Here is a 17370-nt window from a genome sequence, read left to right as displayed (position 1 = left end):
AATACGAGAACAAAAGCACATTTAATTTGTAAAAAAAAAGAGAGAAAATTAAAACAGAAATGATAATAATCCTTAAAATGATTGAAAAAAAAACAAAGTCTTTATTGTAAAACTTCAAGAGATTTGACGCAAATGTTATTAAGATTGAAGTTCTTATAAAAGTGTCAACGCTGAACGAAGAAAAAGCAACAACTACATAAACGAAACATAAATATATAAATACATAAAAATACTTCAAATTGTGAGAAGAAATTAAAAATAGAAAATTTCTTTAGCATAACACTTGACATTGGCAGATTACTCTCCAAAGAAAACAACAATGTGAAATGCAAAAAATTGCCTTTTTTTAAATTCATTTTGTAAAAGCAATCTTAATCCAAACAATGGCGAAATCAATATGCTCTGAGAGGATGCAACTGTATCGACATATTTGAGCACAGCAGAAATATCAAATAAGTCAGCAAAGCTTATAAAAAAAGAAGAAAAAGAAGAAAATACATGCTTTCATTTTATAAAGGATTATTCCAAAATAATATTTTTCTTTTCTTTTCTTCTTAAAATCAACATATTCAAAATATGCAAACATACAACAACATAAATTCCGAGAAAAGTTTCATAACACTTTCCCAGCCCCATTCTTTTCTTCTTATCTCTTTCCATCATTCTCTCTTTCTATCTTTCTATCTTTCTCTCTTTCTCTATTTCCCTCTTTCCCTTTTTCCATTTTTCCCTTTTTCACTTTTTCCCTCTTTCCCTCTCTTCATCTCATTATCCCCACATCTATTTGCGATGCGAATACCCCGGCTCATCCGAATGGCAGTCCACAGAGCACCGAAACGACGAGCACGACAATTCCTCGTCGAAGCAATCTCCGACTGTCATCTCTGTTGCATACGTCTCGTCGTCTTTGTACGACCGCGTCTTCGTGTCGATCCGCAGCATCTTCCTGCCCACTCTCGGCTTGGTCCCCTTTTCTGCCTGTGTGTTGCCTCTGAACAGGTTGCTGCTCAGCCGCGTCTCGTTCTGTCTGCTCCGTTGCGGAACCGCCAGATGCCTCTGCTTTTGTGGTCCATCGTGCTTGCCCCTCACTTTGCTGTGTGTCTTCAGCGTCCGCACATCTTGCGCACTCCGCGAATGCCGCAGTGTCTTCACGAACTTCGGGACTGCCATCTTCGGCTCTGTCGCCTGCTCCATCACAGCCAATGCCAAGTTCTTCCGCTCGCTGCGTGTGGACGGCTGCTTCTGCGACAAGAGTGAGTCCGGATTGGACGAAGGGAGTGACATCGATATTGTTGTGGAAGGTGTGATTGTCGTGGCTGTTGTGGCAGTTGTGCCTGAGATGCTGGTCGGCGTCATCGTCTCCAGGCCAGCAGAAGACATTCCAGAGACAGTAGCTGTGGCTGTGACTGTGTTGGTGACAGTGACTGTGGCTGTGGGCGATTGCGATGCAGTTGCTGAAGCTGAGGCAGTGGCTGTTGCCGTTGCAGTGGGAGAAGTCGAGACAGACGAAGAGGACGAGGAAGAAGACAGAGTGATTGACACTTCGGGTGTGATGGTGCCTGATGTTGATGGGGAGGAAGGGGAAGTGGGTATTTTCAGCAAAAGGAAGTTGTCAGTAGCGGGCTTTACCATCCTGCGCTGCATTGGGACAGACGCAAAGGAGACTGGATTAACAGCGTCTGCCTGGTCGAAGTATTGATTGTGGAGTGTCGTGTCAAGCAGGGGTGAAAAGCCGTGCTGAATAAAATCCTGTGATTGCTGTGTTTGTGAAAGTGGCTGGCCATTCTGAGTCATCGACACAGCTTGGCCATTAATCAGCTGCGATGTGTGGGACATATCAGCAACATTCTGATAGGCCACCAGGTTTGTCAATGACACGTTTCCTCCTCTGTCCATTGAGCTGCTCGGAATAAAACTCATCGAATTTGGATCCAGCAGAGACGAAGAAGAAGACGAAGAGGAGGAAGATGCAAGCAAAGGCAATGAAGATGAAGAAGATGCAGACGATGATGATGATGAAGGTATTAAAGAGGAGCTGCCTGACTGAGGAACACTAACAATAGACGCTGGTGGCACCAGATGGGTGGAAGATGACAATGCCATCCCAGCAACATCGTCCTGTCCCATCGTCACATCCACAGTCTGCACAACATTTGTACATGTTTCCAATGGAATTGTAAGAGAATGAATGTCATACGAAAACCCACCCACTCCACCACTTCCACCATTTCTGCTGCTTCTGCTGTTGAAAGAAGGCTGTGTCTGCAGCGAAGGAGGAACTAAATATTTTGACTTTGCATTCTGCTCGTATTTCAGCGGGTTGCTGTGGTCAACCAGTCCATCGTCGTATGCAATTTGCTCCTTTCTTCCAGCAGAAGTGCGTGGCAAAAGTATTGGATACGGTGGAGGTGTGCCTGTTGAAGCATAAGAGTCACTCTTTCCAGACAAATAAGACTGCTCAAATGGACGCGATGCTGTAGAAATGGATGGGGCAGATGCTGAAGATGCAGCAAAATGGTTGATTGAAGGAGAAAAGCAAGCAGCAGAGCTGTTCAGCTGCTGACGCCGTGGTTTGACTGGAACTGCAGTCAGGGGCATGTTCAAGTTTGGTGTGAAAGAGATTTCTGGATGTTCAACTGAATGACAGTTGCCAGCAGAGGGAGAAGATGGAGAAATTATTCTGCTTTGTGGATAAGATGCCTCCTTTGCAGTTGCATTGTCTTGCAACAGCACAAACCCTGCTGTGTTGAGTGTGGACGTAGATTCAGAGAATTCCAAAGCACCCGGCGCTGCAAGTGACTGGATGGGGGACACAGGCTGCGGATTGCCGTGTGCATTGTCTCTGCTGCCATTTGGATCGAACAAGACGAAAAGAGGCGAAACAGTCGTCGGGATGGCTGGCATGGACTTCGTGCGGAGCATGGAAGAATCATCGATTGAAGAAGATTCATCAAAGGAAGAAGAAGAGGAGGAGGAGGAGGAGGAAGAAGAAGAGGAAGCAGATGAAGGAGCATTAGGAGAAAGTAATGGAACATCCTGTCGCACGCCGTTGTATTCCTTCTGTTTGGGAGGTATCGCCATCTCTCCCTCGTCTGATCTGTCGATTTGGATGGAAGGAAACGAAATGTGCTGCTTGTGCGGCTCAAATGGCTTGTAAGAGGAGCGAACGCATCCAGTGAAGTTTGAGTAATGGTGCAGTGGAGACAGCTCCTGTTCAGGCAGAGCAGAAGGAGGGAAGCCTGTGGCAATGTTATTATTATTGTTATTATTCGATGTGCCATTGGGGTTGTTGCTGGTTGACTGAGAGAATGAGCTCAGCGTCTTTGTGGAGATGGGAGTAAGCGGCATCGAAGTATACAGCGACAGAGGTGGATTGAATGAAGATGGAGAAGAAGAAGAAGATGATGATGAAGAAGAAGATGCATAGCTCTGCTCAATTGGACCTTCTTCTGCTCTTCTTCTGCTCCGACTGTTTGAACGATACGACTGATAGTCCTGTGGTTGCTCATTCAGCGATTGCATTGAGGGAATTGAAGGCATTTGAGGAATAGAAGGAATTGGAGGGATCGGCAGCATTGGTGGGATTGGAGGAAGTTGAGTCACTTGATTCATCTGATTCATCTGAGACAGTTGTGGAAGTTGAGGCAACTGAGGCATCTGACTTAATTGACTTAACTTAGGTATTTGTGGCATCTGCTGCGAAAAAGCAGATTGCATAGGAATGGATGGACTAGCAGAATCAGAGTGTGCATTTGAATGAGAATTGGAATGTGAATGCAATTGAGGGGCGGTCTGCTGCAGGATGCTCATCAGCTGCTTGGCTGCGGGTGTGGAGAGGCAGTCGAAGAAGAACTTTGCGTAATTCATCAGCTCGTCGAAGTCCTGCCGAGACAAAGTCACAAAACGGCCGGAGGAATCTGTTTGAAGCACATTTGAAAGAGAAGAAAAAGAAGAGGAAGAAGCCGATGGAGGAGGAGGAGGAAGAGAAAAAGCTGTTTGCGCAGCAGACACTCCAGACGATTTGGAAAGAGGAAAAGTATATTTTGAATGAAGAGATGAGAGAACAGAGCCATCGCGTGAAGGAATGGCCATGGAATCTCTGTGTCTCTCTTCTGACTGAACAGCAGAAGAAGAGGAAGAGGCCGACGAGGAGGAGGAAGAAGAAGAAGAAGAGGAAGAAGAAGAGGAGGAAGAAGAAGAATAAGCATTAGAACTAGAAGTAGAATAGCGCTCAATCACAGCCGGGGCAAAGGGCTTGCCAGAAGACTGGAGAGAATATGGCGACATTGGAAGAGTGATGTTGTTGACACTCATTGAAAAGACAGGAGAATGAGTACATGAGCTGTTGTTTGGATAGCTACCACTGCTGCTGCTGCTGCTATTACTGCTGTTAGAAGCAGAGTTGATTGGGTTGGTGAGAGAAGAAGAAGAGGAAGAGGAAGAGGAGGAGGAAGGGTATACGAATGAGCTATCAGCAAGACTTGGATCAAATGGTAAAGAGGTTTGTGGCCGAGCAGATATCAGATGATGAGAAGGAGAAAACGTGATGGAAGAAGAAGAAGAAGAAGAGCCAGCAGATATTTGTGCCTGTGACGGAGTTGTCGGCAGTGATGGATTTGCCTGAAAGGACTGTAGTGTGCTTCGTGAGTGCTGCTTCGGCAGAGGCGGATGGGCTGCTTCATTCGGGTCGTGTGGCGAGAGAGTGGCGAACGAGTCGCTTCTGCCAGGCGATGGCAGCAGCGGCGGCAGACGTGACTGGGCTGAGAAGTAGTCTGCAGGTGTCCAGCTGCCTGTGGGCGAGAGGAGCGACTTCTGGAAGATGGTTCGTGTGATCTGAGGAATTTGGTTACAATTATTATTATTGCTATTATTGTTATTGTTATTGATGCTACTTACGATATTACTGCTGCTGTTGGGTGTTGAAGGCGAGCGGGATTTCGGATGGACAAATGAAGAAGAAGAAGAAGAGTCAGATGAATGTGCACCTTCTCCACTCTGCAGCAGGCGAGGTGTGGCTAAGAGAGGGTCTTTGATGACACTGCTGGATTGATGGTGAGTGTTTGGCTGAGAGAATGAAGAAGAGAAAGGAGAAGACAAAATGGAAGGAGTTGGGAAAGTCTTTGAGGTTGACTTGAGAGTCTGGAATGCCGACTGATGAGAAGATGCAGATGAGGAAGAGGAAGAGGAAATGAGAGTGGAGTGGAAGAGAGCAGAAGACAGATGATTGGAAGTTGAAATATTCGCGATAGATTGATAGGAAGAGGAAGAAGAGGAAGAAGATGATGAGCTGTTGGGAAGCGAAGGAGATGTGGAAGATATGGCACGAGGTTGATTGCTTCCCAGAGAGTAATGAAGGGGGTTGAAAGAAGGAGAAGAAGAAGACGATGCTGATGATGATGATGACGGTAAATAAGTATTAGAGACCAAGTTTTGTGTGGCAGACAGCGGAGACGAACTTGTTGGAGAGCGATAGAAATACTGTGATCCCCCGAAGAAGTGGCTGCTTCCATACTGCTGCGACGAGAAGGGCTCAAGGACAGGAGAAGACGGAGATGTGGACTTTGGGGTAGCCGGCTGTGGAGTGTGGGAGAGGAAAGGCTGAGTGAACGGAGCGAAGGCAGAGAGGCTGGCGGAGTATGTGGGGGAAGTGAGGAGAGAGGCAGAGAAACGCGACTGGGAGTGGGACTGCGACAGAGCCAAGGGGGACACGTCGAGGGAGTGGTACATGGGGAGCATGCTGTTGGCGGCAGGGCGGGCAGAGAAGGCAGGGGCAGCAGGCGACGGAGAGCGGGAGATCGGGTCAGGCGACTTGCTGGACGGCTGGGGGAGGGGGAGGATGCTGTTGGGGATGTCCAGAGGAGACGGGCGGTAGATTGAAAGGGCGTTTTGGTGCTTTTGCTCACGTGTTGGTGAGGCAGAGGCAGAAGAAGAGGTAGAATTAGAGGCAGAAGCAGAAGCAGATGCAGAGGTAGAGGCAGGGGCGGGAGTGGAGGTGGGAACAGGGACAGGAGCGTGGCGGGAGGATGAATAGTGCATTGGCATAGACATTGGCATTGGCGATGGCGACGATAAAGATACGTGTGATGGCGAGTTACGGCAGAAGAAGCGGATCTTCTCCTTCTTCAGGGTGCAAGGGTGCTCGTATGCTGGGTCCAGGTAGATGGTTGGGCAGAAGTGGATGTTGACCTGCCCGTTCGGAGTGAAGCCGTCGAGAAAGGAGAGAGACACAACAAGAAGATAAAGCGACGGGAGAGTGATGAACCCGAACTTCTGCTGCGAGTATTTTTCGTATGGAATCGTAACGGAGTCGAAGCGGATGGCTGGTTTGTCTCCCAGCACGCTCGGAAAAGACGATGACATACGTGAGACTTTCGATTGAACACCATCAAGATTGGGGCTCAGTCGTGTAATCTGACGAGCCATAAAGGCATCGTCCCCAAAAAATTTCGCAAGCTCGTTTTGTACTAAAGATTTAGTGGTTTCTAAACTGATTTCCGTCTTTGATTTGCTCACTACAATAAATGGCATTGTTGTTTTAGTAATAAACACATTGGCCCAAGAAAGCGAAATATGAGCAGGACATTCCGGATCCTGCAATAATTTATTATGTACTTTTATGGCTTGTGAACGAAGTTCAAATTGAAAAAAGCAAAGCTTCCGATCATTTGAAAGCGATATCCCAGTGATTTTTCCAAAGCGCCTCCTATTTTAATAAAAGCAATGAATATAAAAAGTTAAACAAATTTTAAATAAAAAGAAAGATTCAATACGTTAAAAGGACTGCCAATTTTTCGATTGTTGTTTGCGATAAATTTCCTTGAACAGCAATAGTTTTGTTTTTGTATGCAGGTTGAACAGCATACTCAGCTCCATCAATAACAACGACAGAATGCTGTAAAACAAATTGAGCACTCTCTTGGTTGGCGAAATAAATAAAAATATATCCTTGAACTGTTAGTGGCTTCTTTTGTTTGTGGATTCTTTCAATTGTTCCTGCTTCAGCAAAATAATGTTGCAGCTGCTCAATTGTGAAAGCAAGTGGCACATCAACGAGCTTGACTCCCCCTAAAATTTGCAATTAACAATTCAAAAGAAATTAAATTTTCACAATACCCTTCGAAAAATACAAATTCAAACTTGTATCATCGTCTTGTCCGTGTCGTTCTGAATTTAAAGAAAATAAATGTCAAAAAACATATGCTACCAAGCTTTCAAACCCATTTACGGATACAAAAGCGTTTCTGCCTTTTTGTTAAAAAAAAAATGGATGTTCCTGATTTTTAATAATGGATAGTTTTCTTTCTCGATTCGAACATGAATGACAAATTTTATTTTCAAAAAATAACTATGAATGTTTCTCTTAAAAGTCAAAAATAAACTGCGAATAATTCCAATTAATCAACTGCATTTTGAACAATATAATTTTTCATTCTTTAATTGATATTTCCACTCCAACAATTTTCAAAAACCAAGAAGCACAATCATGAGGAAAACAATAACACTCGAACGCAATCAATCTTTAGTTGTAAATCCCAAAAATATGATGATAAAAAAATAAATAACTTCAATAAAAAGGATTGCGTCACTAAAAAGAAAATACGAACATAGCATTTACAATAAAAACAAAACATTATTCATAATACTTCAAAAAATTGTATTTGTAATCTGGCACAATCAGTGGCAATAATGTTAACATTTTTGAATTGTTTTTAAAAATGTTTCTGTGTCTGTCACCTGTGCAAGCATTGCTAATGCAGCCATGAATGTTGCGTGGACAGTTGGAGATGGAATTTTTGTTTCTCCAAAGCAAAGATCCATTGCAGCACAGCAGTCATGAATTACTGTTGTCTTGAAACCCAAATGGACTGAATCACGAGCTGTAGAATCAATACACATATTACTCATGCTTCCGATAACAACAACTTCAGAAATATTTTCCTTTTTAAGTTCCTCAAGAAGTGTTGTTCCAACGAATGAACTTGGGACATGTTTGACGATATGTTGTTCTCCTTCTCGAGGTTCAAGTCCTTCATGAAGTTTTACTCCTTCAGTGTTTTTTATGAAAAAACGCGAAGCAGGATCCTCATTAATATGCTGAATTATAAACACGGGCAATTTTGCTTTTCTGAATTCGTTTAAAACTTTTAGCGCATTAACAGCAGCAGATTCTTGATTTGACAATGGATTGCGTCCTCCTTGGAAGTAATCATTTTGAATGTCAACAATAACTAATCCTTTCCTTGAATCTTCCATCGTAAAAAATGTAACTGATCTGATGCATAATCTTATTTTGGTTCAATTTTTATCAATAAATATTCTAAAAAACACAAAAAATACAAATTATAATCATAATTTTATTTTTTATTCTCATTTTATCACTTTTTTAACAAACTTGAAAACTACCAAAAAATGTACAAATCGAAAAAAATTTGTGTACAAAGTTATTGCCTGCCAAAACTGTTATTAATCTGCGTTTTTTCCCAAGAATATCTCAACCATAAAGAATACTTCTGCACAATACTTTCGTGCGAAACTTTTTGGATTGATGAGAGAATAACAGAATAAGAAATTATCAATCACAAAATACAAATTATTCATGTTTTGTCATTTATCTTTTTCAAAAATCCCAATCCAGTGAAAGGCTTAACCCATGATTATTCAAAGAGTTTCACATATTTATGAAAGCTCAATCAGAAATAGGGACAATGTTAATTTATTGTTCAAGAACAAGATTTTTCTCATTGGCATTTTCAAAAAAGGAAAAAAAAAGAACAAGAAAATAGTTGATTATATATTGTTTTTGAAAATGACGGTTGAACTCAAAAAATACATTGAAAAAAACAAATACATACACACATGAGGCATCTCTCCCAAAATCACACTTCCACTCACACAATGAAAGTTTGAAGAAAAAGACAATGAAGTGTTTCAGATGCAATTATAAATACATACAAACAAAATACATGCAAACAAAATACATGCAAACAAAATACATGCAAACAATACATATTCATCAGCCCTTGCACATCACAGGGTGTTCAGCCAACGCAATCCAAGCAGCCAGCCAACACCCATTCGCAATGTGCCCACAACTCCAACCCTTCTGTGTTTCCTCTTCCTGACAGTTGCCAACATAATCGAAACTCGTTCAATCTTCAGCAACCTCACATTCTCACATCTCTCCACAAGCTCAACAACTTCTGAGAAGTATGCTCTGCACACAATTTGCTCATTGACTCATTTGCTGCTCTGTCCCTTCATCCTTCGCCCTGTCTGCTGCCTCTTCCCTGCTCCTTTCCTTCTTTGTGCTGCCACTCCCTTCTTCTCTCACATATCTCGACTCCTCCTCAGCCCCAACCCCAACCGCATCCGACATCGTCATCACCACTGCCCCTCCCACAAAATCCTTGAACGTCTCCCGCTTTATCTCATCCAGAGATGGCCTGTTCCCCACTTTCTCGCACACACACCTCCCCACCAGCTCCCTCACCGACGACTCACACACCCTCGACACATCCGGCCTCTCCCCATCTTTGATCTTCTGCCCCGCCACCTCTGCCGCATACTCCCCAAACGGCACCTCCAGCGTCAGGCACACCCACAGCATCATCCCAATCGAGAATGCCACTGACTCCTTTGTTGCCCCCATGTTCTTGTTCATCAGCAGTTCTGGCGCCTTCCACCTCAGACACTCTTTTTTGAAATCGTCCTCCTCCTCAAACGCTGATGATGGCAGAGAATCTCTATCGCCATCATCATCACTTGCAGACGTCGCAACTGTCGATGATGAGATGGATGATGAGTCCGAATCATCGGAGGAAGAGGTGCAGTCGGAGTGGAGGGCAATGCAGATAACCATGTGTTCGGAAAACAGAACAATGTGAGGACTGAGGTTGGCAAGAGATGAAAGAGGATTGCTCATTTCATCAAACGAGTGGAGTGCCCCATTCGCCACCCAGAACAGGATCTGCGCTCCTGTCACCTCTCTTTCTTTCAACGAGCCAATTGCCATCTCCTTCTTCTCATTCCTCCCATGCAACAACATGAACAGCGAATCCCTCAGATCCACAATCAGCTTCTCATGAGGCGATGAACAGGCCATCGCATCCACCAGATTCGACATCGACGAGGTGGTTGGGCACAGATCCTCCCCTCGAACAAATGTGGTTTCGGTGTCTGTTGACGAAATGGAAGGTGATGGCGATTTCTTTTGAATCTCTTCCTCCCACTCCTTCTCATCCACCTCCTCCAACACCCATTCTGGAACCTTGTCTGAATCCTTTCCAAGAATATATTCTGTGGAGTCACTCTCACTCAAAAGATGCTCAGATGACTCTGAATGTTGCATATTCGTCTCGTATATTCTCTTCTTTCCATTCTCTTCATTCATCTTCTCAACCTCCCCTCCAGCTCTCCTCCACCGCTCCTCGGGTGCCATCTCCATCGTCACCATCTCAAACGCCTTCGCATCCTTTTTGATGTTATCATCAACAATCTCTTTGTATTTTCTTGCCTCTTCTTTTGTCCTTCTCCATCTTATTGTAACAATAATTGAAATAATCAAAACAATTATAAACAACAACACAAATACAACAATTATAATCATTGCCCATGAAGATATATTTCCATTCGAATTTCCTCCCTTTGAGATTCTTTCATCATCTTTTGTAGGAGTAATACTTGCATTCTTCAGGATGAATGAATGTGTTGATGAAGGAGATTCTGCGTTGCCAAACAAAACATGCACACTCACTTCTATTTCATCTCCAAAACTGCTGATAATATCTTTCGCAACGCTTCCTTCAACTTCTCTTTCTGACAAAAACCCATTTCCATCAAAATCATGTTTTTCAATCTCTTTCTCTTCTCCTTTTCTCTTCACAACTGAGAATGACAAATTGCACGGAACAAGAAGCAATCCTTTAAATACCAATTTCATTCTATCTGTCTCTTCTTTTGCCTCGACACTCTCCAACACTGGAATGAAGAATGACGAATCCCTTTCGGAAACAATCCCTTCAAAACTGCACCCTTCATCCAACATCCAAAGTGATGAATTATCCTTCCAACCATCTCCTCCTTTCAAACTCATCACATTCAATGTCCCAGAATTGGAACAGATGATATTCCTTCTCAGCGATGAATATCCTTCAATCGATGGATTGTTGTCAATGAACTCTCCTTTCTCAATCTTCACATTCCCTCCACTCATTGTTATTCCACCTTCTGGTGAATTCGAGATTGTTATGTCTTTCATCATCACTGAACTCTTCACAACATCCACAAGAGATCCATCCCATCTGCACATCTCTTCTTTTTCATTCAAAGACTGATCATTTCTTTCCTTTGAACTTCCATCAAAAATACAATTGTCCATTGAAACATCTGTGCAATCCTTCAATTTCATCAATTTCCCTTTTGTGGTCTTTGATCTCACTCCGCCTATTGAGCAATTTGTCAATTGAATTGTCTTTTTCATTGACAAAAAAGATATCAATGATTCTTCATTTCCTTCAACTGAGATATTTTTTGTTTTGAAATCCTTGATTGTTAATTGACCACATTCATTAATATCTATCAGAGATTTTGAAATTGTTGAATTGCTAATCGTCAATGAATCAATTACTGATGGAAGTTGAGAAGAAAGATGCAATGCAGATTCATGAATAATGAGATTTGACATTGCACATCCATCAAGTTGTATTTCTCCTTTTTCCATATTTATGAGACGAAATGGAATGCTCGCAAAAGCATCATTAACTCCTTCTGTCAATTGTTTTGTTGTGAATGAACAATTCATAATTTCAAGAATTCCTCCCTCTGGTAATATCAATGATTCATGTGAAGAGATGAAATACGAATCAAACGCAAAGTTCACTCTCACCAATGAGACTGTTCCTGTTGTTGTCACCAAAGCCTCACTTGTTCTTTCAATGTTCGATTTTACTTCAACTTTACACAAATCTCTGCTTTTCGAATTCAAACTCATCTCGTTCAGATTTATCTCATCACCAATCAAACTCTCTTCAACAACGAATATCAGACTCAGAATATCTGAGGTCAGATGCATCAGTCCATGTTCAATCGAATAACATGGAAGTGTGTTTGTTCCACATTGTCTTTCATCCGATCCATTCACACTGCATACAATGATTGTGTCACTCTGATGGATCGTTACAAACCCAATTAGATCTGTGTTGCTTTGGTGTTCGCAATAATCTCTTCCAAATATCGCGTTGAAACGATCGTAATAGCCTTCTCGAAGATCAAACTGGAATTGGCTCTCATTGATCTGCAATGTGATGTTGAAACATTCAATGAAAATATCTTTTCCCACTTTTGCTGTGTTTGAACTGAACTTCATTCCCACAAATGTGAAATTCAAATCTCCTCTTTCCTTTGTTGCCAGATACACCCCTCCTCCTCTCCCTGAACTAATACTGCAGCTGCATTGACTGATTGTTGAGTCGATCATCTTCATTGATCCAGATGCACCTAATGTGAAGAATATGGCTCCTCCTTTTTCACTCATTTCTGCTTTGTCTTCTGTGATGTTGCTCTCATTCACAACCAAACAAATCTTTTTCTCACTCTTTGATTCCAAAATGCTTGCTCCGTTGTCACTTCTCTTCACTCCCGAAAATGATGATTTCTCAATCACAAGATTCATTTCCTCACTCACTTCATTTGTTTTTGTTGTTGTTTCAGATTTCTTGATTGAAAAAATGCAACCTCCACTTTCATTCAACGATTCCACTCGAACATTCACAAAATGACAAGTAATTTCAGTATCGTGAATGGCAAAAATGCTGTTTCCAACATTGCATGATTCCATCGATAAATCATTCACCTCCACACTGCCTCCAATCATATCCACAAATACACAATCAAATCCATTTGTAACTCCTGCTTCTGAATGGAATGAGCATCCAGATAATATTAAATCACCAGCTCTGTTCGAAATGATCGTTTTGGCTGAGTTCTCAAATTCAGATGTTAATCGGAGCTGGATATTTGTCAATTCAAGATGTATATCATTCACTATGAAATATTCTAGTTGACTTCCAATCGCCTTTTCAAAATTCAATGTTGCTTTTGTTTCTTCATCTCCCATCTTCACATCCTTTTTGATCTGATAATTGGAAAGATCATATGAATCTTGAATAATTGTTGATCCTTCAATCTGAATTGTTTTCGCTCCAATCTCCTTTTTCATGTTTTTCATCCCTTTCCACATCGTGAAACATGGCTCTTCCTCACTTCCACAACGTGTAACATCAAATCCGCTAGACGAGATAAATATCTCAAATGAGTTGTATGGAACGAGGAACATGAATAAATCTTTGTTTGAATGATAGCTATCACTCCCAACAAACAGAGTTTTATCATTAATCATTGATGAATAATCAAAGTTGAATGAATCAATTGTAATCGTTTGATTCAGATCTGATGACAAAATGAACATGTTCTTTCCATATTCTGCCTCATTTCCATCAAATATAAGAGTATCTGACAACTCAAACAATGCATCTGCTTCAGTCAGAGTTAGAAACATTCCTCCTCCTTTCCCTGAAGATCCACTTGTTGAAGGTGCACAGCACTTTTCAAATCTTGTTGATGAAACATACAGCTCAGATGGATTCTCCAATGAAACTGACAGCCCTCCTCCTCCTTTTCCATTCTCACTCACCTTGCCCACAAGAAATGTGCAATTCTCAATTCTGATTATATCTTGGCTTCCATCATCATTCGAATCCACATGAAGGCATCCACCATCTCTTGTTCCTCTTGTTATGTTCTCAAATGAGGTGTTCTTCAATGTGATTGATGAATACTTCTCAATCTGAATTGCTCCACAACTCGGAAGATCACAATTTGCGAAAGAGCAATTCTGGATTGTGGCTGAGCTGCTTGTAGCAATCTCAACCAATCCATTCACTCCTCTTGATGTTGTTTGATTCATAATCACCTCATCCATCATGCATTCGCAACTCCCATTCACGACAATCACACTTCCCACAAATTTCACTTTTCTCTCGCTCCCTCCACATCTCATCCCAATAATCTCCACTTTCCCTCCACTTGCACTCACAAAAGCATAACTCACTGCATCCACTCCATTTCCCATCTTTATTCGGCAATCAGCAAATCTCAATGTGCCACTTGTCGAATGAACAAATGATGATCGATCTCCAATTGATCCTCCCAATTCAAACAATATTCCTGTCAAAGTTGTTGATACACTGTTCATCACCAACGCTTCTTGTGTTTTTGCACTTGTCCCTCCAATTCTTATTCCAACATCTTCGTCTCTAGAATCAATCTCGTATGACTGTTCATCCAACTTCACTTCTTCATCAAATGAAAATGTGCTTGTCAGTCTGATATTTCGCTTTGAACTCGGATACCGATATTCACTTGCTTCTTCAATTGTACTGCATGGGTAATCTTCATATCCACACAGTCTGAATTTAATTCCTTGTTCTCTCCCACTCACATATGCTGGTGATGAAAATGTCCGAAGAAACACAACAAGTGGAACAATCAGCTCTGCTTTGTCTCTTTCTCTTCCGCAAAGTTCATTCAAGTCTGCAACATTCACTTCAATCACTGGATTGAATCCAATTGAAGTGTTGTTGATGACAGCCGATAAGTCCTGTGCTTCCACAAACAAATTCTTCCCTTTCCATGCACTGCACCCAGCAAATGTCATGCTCTCCAATGAAAATGTTCCCATTTGATTTGGAAGTTCAACAAACATCCCTCCTCCCATTCCTCTCCCTCCATTCATAGCCTCACTTGACGGCACAATACATCCCTCAAACTTCACTCCTTTCACTCTCAATGTTCCTCCACTTCCAATTGATATCATCATTCCTCCTCCTTTCATCCCACTTCCACCCGAGCAGGTTGATGAAAAATTGCTTTCTTCAATTTTCACATTTCCATTAACGCCCATACCCACATTCAAACATCCCCCATCCACCCCTATCGCTTCCACTCCAATCATTCTGCTATTCAAAATCTCCAATTCAACTCCATTTGAAATAGCAACTGGAGATTTCCCATTCATTATCACTCCCCCCTCCATCACAAATCCATCAACAATCAGATTCCCTCCTGTCATCTCAATGATGCTGTATCCTATCTTTCCATTGGTCAATGCCCCACTCTCAAATGAGACTGAACAGTTCGTCATGCTGAGTGTTGATGTTGAATGAAAGAATGCACTTCTCCTTGAATTCAACTGACCTTTCACAACAAATGAAAGTCTCCTCATTGTCAGTGAACTCGAACATCCAACAAGATAATCTTGTGTGGCTAATCCTCCATCACTCACATTCACTCCCATCCTCTCCCCATCGGATGATGATGTTATTTTGCCTGAAATTATCACATCAAATGATTGTCCTGTTATTTCCTTGGTTATTGACGAAGACGAGACAACCTCTATTTCTTTTGAACTTTCACTCAATCTCGAGTTCGCACAATAATCAACTGTCAAACACCTGAATGCCTCAAATCCACAATGATTGTGGTCCTTCCCATTTCCTCCACTCCCATCAACAATCACCTTTGTCTCCATTGAACACAAATACACAAACAGTGGAATAACTCCACTTTCATCCCCATTTTCACTCCCACTCAGCCTCAACACATCTGATGGAATGGTGTTTGCATCAAAAAATGAAAATGAGCTTGTATTCACTTTTGACTCCAAAAACACACCACTTCCACAATGAACAAACACATTCTTCCCATATGTTGCCACATTCTCCCTCACTTTCGAAAACTCAACATTCTGCCCAATTGTCAATCCACATCCTCCACTCTCCATCAACACAAACATCCCTCCTCCTCTCCCTCCATTCCCTCCATTATTCTCTGCCTTATTCCCATCAATCACACTCGTTCCATTCACAACCACTTTCCCATTTCCCTTCAATCCAACATATATTCCTCCTCCCTTTCCACCAGCACAACTGCTCCCATTCACATTGCATCCATCAATTATCAACGTTCCACTCGTTCCAACTGTTCCTTTCATCCATCCTCCATCTCCCTCATTCCTTTTGACTCCACTGAAATTGCATCCTGAACAAATCACGCTCGCCATTCCTTCACAAAATTCAATGACTGAGTGATCATTGAATGTCAGCCCTTCTCCAATCACAAATCGATCCATTTTTAGATTCCCATTTTGCGCATTCACAATGCTATATCCAAAGCCCACACTCGATGTGCTCTCTGATATATGAGCAACTGAGCAGTCTGTGAGTGTGAGTGATGAGCTGATCAAACCAATGAGCGATGTTGCACTCGATAACGAAAATGGAATTTGGAAGGAAATGTTCTTTGAAAAAGAAAATGTGAATCTCACTTCCTTCTCTTCTATTTACGAGAGATCATCACTTAAGGGTCAGTCACCCAACTGATCTGAAATGCAAAATAGTAATAGATTACAACGGTGATGTGAAATAGCTAAAAAGGATAGAAACATTAAAAAACATAACAATGTTATGGCGCTCATTACATATCACGCCTGAAGAAGAAGGAAGATGGGTCATTAACAGAATCTGTTTATAATAAGGGTGGGAGTGTATCGAGGCGGGAAGAAGAGAAGGAAGTGAGATTCACATTTTCTTTTTCAATCAAAGCGCAAGCACTTTGATTTAAAAGAAAACATTCTCTCACTTCCTTCTCTTCTATTTACGAGAGAGTTCCATAATTGGGAGAATACTCTGCTGTTGTTATTATTTGATTGACCTCTTATTTGTCATCCCTCAGCAATTGTTCGAGTTGCTCACGTTTGGCTTGCGCTCTGGTTTTAATTGTTATCTCAATTGTTTTCTTCTGGACAACTTCTCCAACTAGTCTTTTCTCACGAAAATTCCTTCTTTCATACTCTTTATGACTGTTCTCGTCTGGCTCCTCCACGTAGTCTGGCTTTGATGGTTCTTCTTCGTCGTTGTAGATCGTTTGGCTTTTGTTGTCATATTGCAGATTAGGTTTTTCCAACCTGATCCTGATTCCTTTTTCGCTCTCGATGTTGTCAGACTTTGAGTTCAGACTGTAGTCCTCCTCATCTTGCTCTTCGTCAGTTGACGAAGAGTCCTCAATATCTTCTGAACTTGAATTGTCATCAAAAGTAATTTTTGGTTTGCGAAGGGTTTGCAGACTTAAAGGTGATGACTGGGTCTGGGAGGAAGTTGCATTAATAGCCGCTTGATCTGCAATCACTTTCGCACAGGATGTGGCGATATCTTTTGAAAATAGTAATTAATAATGGTATCGCTTCGTGGAGACAGCCTTGCGAACTTTGCCACTTGCGCTATTGGTAGTCCAGCCATTGTCAATGCAGATATTGAA

General features: G+C 41.9%; 3 protein-coding genes across 3 annotated transcripts; all 3 read right to left on the bottom strand.

The window, feature by feature from the left end:
• Positions 1-770: 770 nt before the first annotated feature.
• On the bottom strand, positions 771-6528 carry MONOS_12820 (uncharacterized protein; the record flags this gene model as incomplete). The annotated part of the gene is made up of 1 exon (XM_067865469.1): positions 771-6528. One exon carries the CDS (start codon positions 6526-6528, stop codon positions 781-783), a length of 5748 nt encoding a protein of 1915 aa, XP_067722043.1. The 3' UTR covers positions 771-780.
• An 894-nt stretch (positions 6529-7422) lies between these two features.
• On the bottom strand, positions 7423-8282 carry MONOS_12821 (putative isochorismatase). Its single transcript, XM_067865470.1, has one exon. The coding sequence runs from the start codon at positions 8251-8253 to the stop codon at positions 7690-7692; it is 564 nt and encodes a 187-aa protein (XP_067722042.1). The 5' UTR covers positions 8254-8282; the 3' UTR covers positions 7423-7689.
• A 947-nt stretch (positions 8283-9229) lies between these two features.
• MONOS_12822 (uncharacterized protein) lies at positions 9230-16186 on the bottom strand (the record flags this gene model as incomplete). The annotated part of the gene is made up of 1 exon (XM_067865471.1): positions 9230-16186. One exon carries the CDS (start codon positions 16184-16186, stop codon positions 9230-9232), a length of 6957 nt encoding a protein of 2318 aa, XP_067722041.1.
• Positions 16187-17370: the final 1184 nt, after the last annotated feature.

The sequence above is a fragment of the Monocercomonoides exilis genome (assembly GCF_001643675.1).
Source record: "Monocercomonoides exilis strain PA203 chromosome Unknown scaffold43-869231, whole genome shotgun sequence".
NCBI classification, from domain to species: domain Eukaryota; phylum Preaxostyla; order Oxymonadida; family Polymastigidae; genus Monocercomonoides; species Monocercomonoides exilis.
This window is presented reverse-complemented; position numbering and strand designations above follow the sequence as displayed.